The sequence below is a fragment of the Cryptomeria japonica genome, chromosome 2, assembly GCF_030272615.1.
Source record: "Cryptomeria japonica chromosome 2, Sugi_1.0, whole genome shotgun sequence".
Taxonomy (NCBI): Eukaryota; Viridiplantae; Streptophyta; class Pinopsida; order Cupressales; family Cupressaceae; genus Cryptomeria; species Cryptomeria japonica.
The window spans coordinates 93201499-93211418 of NC_081406.1; the positions used below are offsets into that span (position 1 = coordinate 93201499).

The 9920-nt window shown below is 37.8% G+C and overlaps 1 protein-coding gene across 1 annotated transcript; it reads left to right on the forward strand.

Moving 5' to 3' along the window:
* The first annotated feature begins 582 nt into the window (after positions 1–582).
* Positions 583–3002, forward strand: LOC131051503 (pectinesterase). The gene is made up of 2 exons (XM_057986063.2): positions 583–1779; positions 2219–3002. The coding sequence occupies exons 1-2, from the start codon at positions 744–746 to the stop codon at positions 2914–2916; spliced, it is 1734 nt and encodes a 577-aa protein (XP_057842046.2). The 5' UTR covers positions 583–743; the 3' UTR covers positions 2917–3002.
* The last annotated feature ends 6918 nt before the right edge of the window (positions 3003–9920 follow it).

The following is a 9920-nucleotide window of genomic DNA, read 5'->3' on the forward strand; positions in this document are numbered from 1 at the left end:
TAATTTATTACGCCGAAGAGTTCCCTTATTTAAAAGAGACGACTTAGACTTGGACCATCAACGATGTACAATGATGCAAAAGGAATACAAAGACTATCTAAACGTCAGTGATAGTTTGATTTTATATAATTTCATGGGTGGAACCCTTGCATTTCTTCTGATTTTATATAGTTAAATACTATTATCGATTTGATCGAAAAATGTTCAGAGTCGCCGACATGATTATTTCGAACCGTACGTAAAGAACATAAACCGTATACGGGCAAAAACTAGTGTAGCTTTAAACGACTGGCGTTTTGATTAATCCCAACCTATTTGGATTTAACCAGTCAATCCCTGTACAAAATGGACTGAGTGATCAGTTGAGTTTTCTTAAAAGAAGAAAATTCAGAACAAAAGAGAAAAGTTTACTACCTAAATGTTACACACCGAGACAAAACTCTTGTTGGCGGAGGAGGTAGAGCCATGTGCTAGCCTGTACGGTTCTCTGACTCCCTGTGATGCCAAGCATCAATGATTGAACCAAGGCTTTTAAGAACGCCCACGAGGCGGCCAAAGAGCCCATGGGACTGTCTCCACCAAGTTGCAAATAAAGTGTGATGGGTAATGGACCCCTCTCTTCAGCAGAAAGTGTATTTATAGGAGCTCTATTCATTCCCATATTGTCCCCCATCTTGGATTTCTTATCATTTCATTCATGGTTCTGAGCTGTTGAGAAGAGCAGTGCCTAGTATTGTAGTACAATGGGCTCCGAGCAATACACCAACAGCAAGAGTACTCAGAGATTTCTGCTGACTGCATTCGCTTCCGTACTGATATTTGGCTCCCTTATCTTCGTTGCAATTGGAAGTAAACAAAGAGAAGAACATGTGGGTTCGAGAAGATTGCAAGAGACGTCAAATGTGTTGCAAGATGCATGCAGCAGTACGCTTCATCCAGAGCTCTGCGTTTCCAGTATTTCAAGCTATGGCGAACTGTCGAGCAAAGCTGATCATATGGAGGTCGTCCAAACCGCTGTAAAAGTGGGTATAAGCGCCGTGCAGAAGATCAAAATCCACGTCCAAAACCTTTCTCGCCCCGGCCTGGACTTCAGGCAGCAAGGTGCTCTCAAAGACTGTATGGAGATGTTCGATGACACGCTGGAGGAGCTCGATGACACGCTGGAGGATTTACAAAATACCACATTTTTGACGATGCCAAGGCACGCGGCTGATCTGAAGACGCTGCTGAGTGGAGCCATTACTAACCAGTACACATGTCTTGATAGCTTTCACCTCTGCAAAGGCCGTCTCAAACAAGACTTGAATGCCGAGTTGTTCAACATCTCGAATTTGGTCAGCAATTCGCTTGCCATGGTGTGTAACATTACTGATAAAGCAAATCAAGTGCTTGGCAATTGGGATTCACTTCCCAACGGGCGGCGCCGTCTTTTGTCGGATGATTTCCTGTCGTCCGACGATGACGGCTTTCCGTCGTGGATGTCGGCGGCAGATCGACGGCTTTTGCAGAGTCCTTCCCAAAGTATTCAGGTTAACGCTATTGTTGCCAAGGACGGGAGTGGTCGTTACACAACCATTGCGGCGGCGGTGGCCGCAGCTCCGGAGAAGAGCAGTTCTAGATATGTTATACATATTAAAAAAGGGGTGTATCAGGAGAATGTAGATGTTTCCAAAAACAAGCACAATATCATGTTCATTGGAGACGGCAAAGATGTCACTGTCATCACGGGCAATCGAAATGTTGTGGACGGCTTCACAACTTTTCACTCTGCAACAGTTGGTAAGCCATTGTTCAGCTTTTAAACTTTTTCTGTCTGTTTTTCTCTCTCTGTGTTGTTATCCATTTCAATAGCTGTTCTTTCTAAATTCGATTGAGTTGGACCTTTCAGATTAATTCTTTTATGATCCATCATCAGGTTGTTATCATCTTTATGTTTTGGATCACATTTTTATGTTTTGGATCACATGATTCATTATCAAGATGTTATCATCTAAAAAGACAATAACAATCTGATGATGGTGGATCATGGAATGTGATCCCAAAAATTGATGTTCAAAACACTGGCACAACCAAATCCATCATCAGATTGTTATCATCTTTTCGTATGATAATGCCTCATCTTTAATATTGATATTCAGAAAGAGTGATCACTAATAGCATTAAGTGTATTTTGGATCTTATGAAACTGAATGAGTGTAATATGGAATGAATATTGCAGCTGTGACGGGGAAAGGATTCGTTGCCCGTAATATAACCTTCAAGAACACGGCAGGACCGGCGAAGCACCAGGCGGTGGCCCTTCGTGTGGGATCAGATCTGTCGGCATTCTGGAAGTGCAGCTTTGAGGGATTCCAGGACACCCTTTACGTTCACTCACTTCGCCAATTCTACCGAGAATGTGACATCTACGGTACTGTAGACTTCATCTTTGGAAACGCTGCTGTTGTGTTTCAAAATTGTAATATCATGGCACGAAAGCCCGATCCAAACCAAAAGATAATGTACACTGCTCAGGGCAGGGAGGATCCCAATCAAAACACGGGCATCTCCATTCAAAATTGCAGGATGTCAGCGACCTCTGATCTGGTTGCAGTAAAAAGCTCGTTCCAGGTTTATCTGGGAAGGCCATGGAAGCTATATTCTCGCACTGTAATAATGCAATCACACTTAGACGATCTGATCAATCCAGCCGGTTGGCATGAATGGGACGGAAACTTCGCATTAAGTACACTTTACTATGCAGAATACATGAACCGTGGTCCCGGTGCTAGTACTGCAAATAGAGTCAAATGGAAGGGTTACCATGTGATTAATAACTCGACTGAAGCAGCCCAATTTACAGTGAACCAATTCCTACAAGGAAATTCGTGGTTGCCATCTACAGGCGTTCAGTTTACTGCAGGTCTTACTGGATAGTACGTTGAGGAAGAATTCCTAATTTAAATTTCAGTGTGAGAAAGATTTCATCAAATTAATAAGATATTATGTGCTATTTTATTCAACATAGGATTACTGTGTCGCAGTGAATTTACATTCAAATGTATTCTGTAAACTTGTTTGAGAAATACAAATACTTATTAAAATCTGAATTGCCCGTAACCGAACTAGCTGACAGGCTGTAAAGCATGCAACTTTCAGATAATGGTGTACAACTGTGTGCCCATTACCATCTTATCCCCTTAGTCTTGGCTCCTGGTTGCACCATGCTTATCGGTAACCTCATGTTGCACCAGTCACACTCCAAGTGGTAGCCCACATTAGCCAAAGTTTTCTCTATGATATTTCATGTCGGTTAATATGCATTGACAATCAAATCTTCCCCCATGCTATGCATTAGTTATTCCTCCTCTATAACTTACGTGTGGCATCTGATGATATTTAAATTTTATCCCTCCTCTCTAACTCAAACACAAGTGGCGTCTAACTTATGTGTGGTACATCCCTATCGGTTCCTATGTGCACCTAAGACAAATAGGCTTCAAATGCCTTTGTCATGGGCGAGAGGGCTTAATCTTTGGACCCCATGTTCTTTGTCTATAATAATTCACTCTTTGTGGCTAAAGTGGGCTCAATAGTGTGAGTTGCCACATGTTGCCATAGGCTATGGCGGGTCAAGTCTTTACCAACGGACCATGTACATCTTTCCTATGGTTTATCTACTTGTACAACGTGGCATCCCCATGGCGTTGGTGGGCCCTACCTGTATGGTGTTTAGGGGTTTTTCCTTTGTATATAGAATTTTGGTGCCTTTCTCCATTTCTTAACAAGATATTTGTGTTTGATGGAAGCTTATCTATGTTGTAGATATTCTTGATCCATGTGCAGAGTTGTAGGCATTTCAAGTTAGAGAGGTATCTTCGGTTTAATTTATTAGTCGATAGGCTATTCAATGTGGGTATTGCCCGTCGGGATTGTCTCACACATCCTATAATCCAGGAAATTTGCCATCAGGGTTGTTTGACGCATCCCGCAAAGAGGAAATTCAGGCCAGTGGTAAAATATTATTTCACACACTGACACGTTCGTAGTTTCCAAGAAATTTGACAGCACCTATTTACGTGTTGAATTAAATTTTAAAGTGGCGTTTAATAGTAGATGTTAAAAAAAAACTACTGTTGGCCGCCCCACCGCTCTCCTTCCGTCAATTCTCATCTATTTGCCGCCCACCGCTCTCCTGATGCTTAAATAGGCCCGCCTGGAGAAGAATGAAGCCATATCAACAAATAGGCTACCGTACAAAATAAGCTAAGGTGAGTTTTTTTAGTTTGTTAAATTCCATAATGTTGGCTTAAAGATGTAAAATATTTGATGGTTTAAAGATATTAAAAATAGAGATTGAGATCGACGCTTGAATGATGAATCCAGGGTTCAAAATTATTTAAAGTTGCCGCTGATGAAGAAACAAAGCATTTGAGCAATTATCAGGTATTTATCATATGATCTATCACTGCATCTTTATTTTTATTATATCAGCAGTCTTTTTTTATCTCGCTAGAACTGTTGGTGTAAATAATTATTCATCTTGAATATTATTACACCTTACTTAAGTTTACTTAGGATAATGTATTTCATAGTAGTTTGGGTATGAGACACTTGGATGTTTGTGCCACATTGAGATAGTGTGTGTAGGAGAATTTTCACCTTTTGTGGACTTATCTTGTTGTTACATTCCACATTCAGTGGGTGATCCACCTCATGTGGAATATTATATTATTTCTCCTACCTACCCACACCTATTTCCTACCTACCCTTGTTTCTTATTGAGTCACATGTCATGTTTGTATGCTCACATATCCATATAGCCTTGCCTATATAACCAGGCTCATATTCATTGTATGGAACGATTGATTATCCAATTGATCAGTGTTTTCATCTTGATAGAATATAGTTTATTTCTATCATCTATTTTGTTCTCTCTTATTTGTGTTTTCCATTGCCTCTTGATCTTGGCAAAATCTCACATGGTATCAGAGCCATTAGAGTGTCATTGGTTTGTCAATTGAGAGAAATTTGATGCTATTTGGGGTTGTGCATTTTGGATCTTTCTATTGCAAGTTATTATTGAAGCTTGATGGGTCAAATCTGAGGTTACCATTGGATTGAGGAGGTCCAAGAAAGTCAGTTTTTCCTTTTGTTTCATCCAAATCGGACTTCAGAGGCCAAATCTAGAGGCATTTGAAGTTTGACGTTGTGGCGAAATTTTTCCAGAAATTATAATTTTGTAGGCAATTTTCAAATAGCGATATCTCACTCATCCGGACTCCTTTTTTCGAGCAATTTTTTTTGTTTTGAGGTAGAATTTCATGATCTGTACAGTGGTGCAGGATTTTTCTAATTTTTGGATACATGTTTTTCAAAAATCGTGAAATCTCAATTTTTACAACTTTGGAGGCTTCGTTTGGGCTAATATGGACTCCTTTTCAAGTGTTGTTTTTTTTGAAAATGCATATTTTTTCATCTACTTTCATAATATGTCATCTGTTTGCAGTGAGTTTAAGTAGAAATTGTACTTTCAGTATTTGGCCATTTTTGGCATATTTGGTACTTGCATTTTGTTTGGATCTCAATTTAGATCACTAGCAGTATTTGTTGAAGTCTCTTAGATCTCATTTTGAGAAGTTGTAAATTGAAATCAGAAGTTTACTTTGCCTTGTTTTGCAAGTGGCCCATTGTATACACACTAAGTATAAACTGCCAAAATCACCATTTTGGGGGGATTTCTTGATTGAGTATTTTGGGGGGATGTCTTGTGTGATTGTATCTCTCTCTATCTTGTATTTTTTCATTTTGGTGCTATGGGTCCTCCTAAATTTCCACTTTTAACTCCTCATAATTATGCATCATGGAAAATTAACGCATGGAGTAAACTAATGGAAAAAGGACTCATTCAATATGTAAATGAAACTCTTACAGCACCACCTGATCCTAAGGCTGATCCTAATGCTCAAATTGAATGGCTTACTAAGAATGCTATGGCACTTGGAACTCTTAGAAAGTATGTATCAGATGACCTCATTTTTCACATTGATAAGTGTACAACAATTAAAGAGGCTTGGGATATTTTTAAGAAATTGTATGGTCAATTTGATGAGATTAAGGGCTAGAAGCTTGATAGTGAACTCACAACTTTGGATCCCAAGGATTTTGATACAATCCAAGATTATGTCACAAAAGCAACTGAGCTAAGAGCAAAGCTAAAGGATTGTGGAATTGACAAAAAGGATGCTCCATTGGTTTATAACTTGTTGGACAAGCTTCCTTCAGAGTATGCAGCCTTTGTATCTAACTTTCACACCCATGGGTGAGCTCAAGATTCCTCATACACTTCTCCCTCATTTGATTCATTCACGGAGATGTTGATACTTGAGCAATCTAAGTTGACCACGATGGGGATTCTCAAATCTTCAAAGTCACAAGCTTTGGTGGCTAACAAAGGGAATCAAAGTAATCATGGAAAAGGCAAGAATCAAAAGCAACCTAAGTTTAAACCACAACAAGATGGAGCACAATCTTCCTCTCCACAACAAGGTGATTCACCATTCTCACCTAAGAGGAAATCATATAAGGACAATCTTTTTTGTGGATATTGCAAGAAGTTAGGACATGATGAACATCATTGTTATAAGAAGGATATTGATGAGTTGAAGAATCTTCTTGAGAAGAATAGAATCAACCTACCTTCTAGAATGTCTACATCGGCTTCTTCTTCCAAGGATAAAGGAAAGGATCACTCTTTTGGGACAGATAAAGGAAAGGGACAAGCTCTTTGTGCTACTACAAGTCATGATTCAAGGAGATGGCTTCTAGATTCAGGGGCTTCTCATCATATGGCATCTTCGCAGTCTATGTTTTCTACATTTGAGCCTTGCCACATGCCGCAGATTTTGATGGGCAATCATACATACATGGATGTGATTGGGAAAGGATTTATTGCCATTGTGGATAACTCCTTCAATGATGTGTTATGTGTACCCCACTTGACAAATAATCTTCTTTCCATTTATCAAATCACACATGGGGCAACTAGGAAAACTGTGGAGTTCACACCTGATTCAGTTATCATTAGAGACTTGGAGAGTGGAGCTATCATTGCGACTGGGGTATTTGATTATGCATCTCGGTTGTACTCTTTTTCAGATTTTGGTCCTATTGATAAGGTTGGTTCTTCCTATATTGATGATTCGGATTTTGAGGAGAACTTTGGGCATTTGAACTTGGGGATTCTCACATGTGATCCCGTTCTTGAGCCTTGCATTTTATCTCCTTCTATTGATATCACACCACCTATTGCACCTGATGATGCAACTAGTGTGACAGTTTTGCCTTCTTATGATTCAATGCAATGGGATATTTCATGTCTTCCAGCTTCAGTTGATTGGGATGCCTACTTGACAAACATTGCAGGTTTGTTTGTGGACTCCTATATTGCAGATTTGGGAGATACCATTGATGACATTCATCTTCTCTTTGATGAAGATGATCCTTCTTTGATTGTTGTAAGGGATCACTCAGACCCTCTTGTGCACTCTCTACATGATCAATCTTTAAAGGTTCACATTATTGTGGATACTTTTGTACAACACTTGGAGGAGGTCTCTTTATCTTTTGAGGAGACATATGAGTCTTTGGATATTGTTCTACATTCATGTCCACTAGATCTTAGAGTGCCTTTTTCAGCAGTGTGGCATAGTTTACCACCTTTGGAGGGGGTATCTTTCAGCATTGACATGGGGACACTTGAGTAGTTTTCAGAGATTCCTTTCATCATGAGTATTTTTGCTTCATCTTCCCTTCATGGTTGGGGAGACTTCATGGATCCGCCTTTGGTTTTGTTTCTTCCTAAGAGGAGGAATGTTGTTCAACATTCATGGAGTAGTTTCTTCATTCATCTTTGAGCTTCTATCATTGGTGTAGATTCCACATTGAGAAGGGGCTTCCTAGTCTCTCTTCTTCTTCTCTCATATGGGGGGGACTTTTTCCTCACATGGGGTTTTATTCTTCACATACTTCTATGAGAGTTCTTTGTATCTAGTTTTCATCTCTCTTTTGGGGGAGGGTTTTTTCCCATTGGGTTTTTCTCTCTTTCCCCACTTTGTGAGAGATTTTATTGCATTGGTTTTCATGCATTTGCATTTGTACATGGGTACCTAACATGGCCTCGTAGCCTGGACCCATCTTGCATTGCTTAGTTACATTGTAGACTTAAGTGCATTCCCCTAAGTTGCACTTAAGGGAGGGTGTTGGTATAAATAATTATTCATCTTGGATATTATTACACCTTACTTAAGTTTACTTAGGATAATGTATTTCATAGTAGTTTGGGTATGAGACACTTGGGTGTTTGTGCCACATTGAGATAGTGTGTGTAGGAGAATTTCCACCTTTTGTGGACTTATCTTGTTGTTACATTCCACATTCAATGGGTGATCCACCTCATGTGGAATATTATATTGTTTCTCCTACCTACCCACACCTAATTCCTACCTACCCTTGTTTCTTATTGAGCCACATGTCATGTTTGTGTGCTCATATATCCATATAGCCTTGCCTATATAAACAAGCTCATATTCATTGTATGGAACGATTGATGATCCAGTTGATCAGTATTTTCATCTTGATAGAATACAGTTTATTTCTATCATCTATTTTGTTCTCTCTTATTTGTGCTTTCCATTGCCTCTTGATCTTGGCAAAATCTCACAAGAACTTGGCCAAACTGTAAAAATATATATGCCCAAAAGACAGACCAACATAGAAAACATTACACCATAGCATACTAAATTCAGGCACAAATTATTTCTTTATTGCTCGCTGATATAAATGAGTGGGTACAAATGGGCGTACAACATCAATTCCATGGTTCAATTTTGTAAGTCAAACAGTGTTTGCCCTATCCTCTATGGTGGGTCGCATAGCTTATTCAGCAATTGAAGCACCTTTTGTTTTTCAGACGTTGCTTTAGCTGTATACAAATGGTAATTTTATGTTGTAATATTTTGATGGTCAATAATAAAATTTCTTTACAAAATGTAATTTGAAAAGAAATTTGAATTATATATTTAATTTATCTACCATTTCAAGCTAATAGTATTAACTACAAAAATCTTACATGATCGATCTTCTATATAGATTTATCCAAAATATCCCTTATGATCGATCTTCTATATAGTTTTATCCAAAATATCCCTTTTTTCAGAATCAGTGTTCTTAAAATAAATGAAAAAACAGTTTTAATCTATCTAATAAAACTGAAAACAAGTAAAGATAATCACGGACATTTCAACGACACACTATAAATAATAAAGCTTTATTTCCAAATTGCTTTTAACTATTATACACCTAAACTTACAATAGGAACTAGAATAATTATATAAATCAAATGAATTTAATTTAGAGGTGAAGTTGCTTTAAAAAAATTACTATAGAATATAGATCAATTCTGGATCTTATCAGTAAATGGATGTTCCTGGATCATTTTAAAGTAAAATTAAAGGGATCTAAGATATGAGCAAATCAAATCTAAGAAATATTTAAAAGTTAAGATTAATTTATATATAAAAGTCAATTTAAACAGGTCTGAGCATAAATCAATTTAAAGATCAGTTGAGCTTGTGTTACTACCTGAAAGATCCTACAAATCAACTATGCCTAACAAACCATAATTTTTTTATATACTTCAAGTCTATTTAATCAGGCTAGACTAAATATAGGTCGATTTTTTTAATATTTATATTATTTACTTTAAATTGTATTTCATTTGTTGAAAATTTGTGTTTATTTTATTTGTTTAAAGGTTATATTCAAGACTATTTAAGAATCGTATCTACATGAAGGTTTTAATTTTTTACACTGGAACAATTTTAATTTTTACACGGTTTCGTATTTTTTATTTAAGCTATTTACATGAGTTTTTCTTTTAG

Excerpts from the sequence above, each read along its gene's own strand:
- LOC131051503 (XM_057986063.2), top strand. The coding sequence starts at position 744 with ATGGGCTCCGAGCAATACACCAACAGCAAGAGTACTCAGAGATTTCTG. Across the intron at positions 1,780-2,218 it reads TTTTCACTCTGCAACAGTTG|CTGTGACGGGGAAAGGATTC; the intron begins GTAAGCCATTGT and ends TGAATATTGCAG.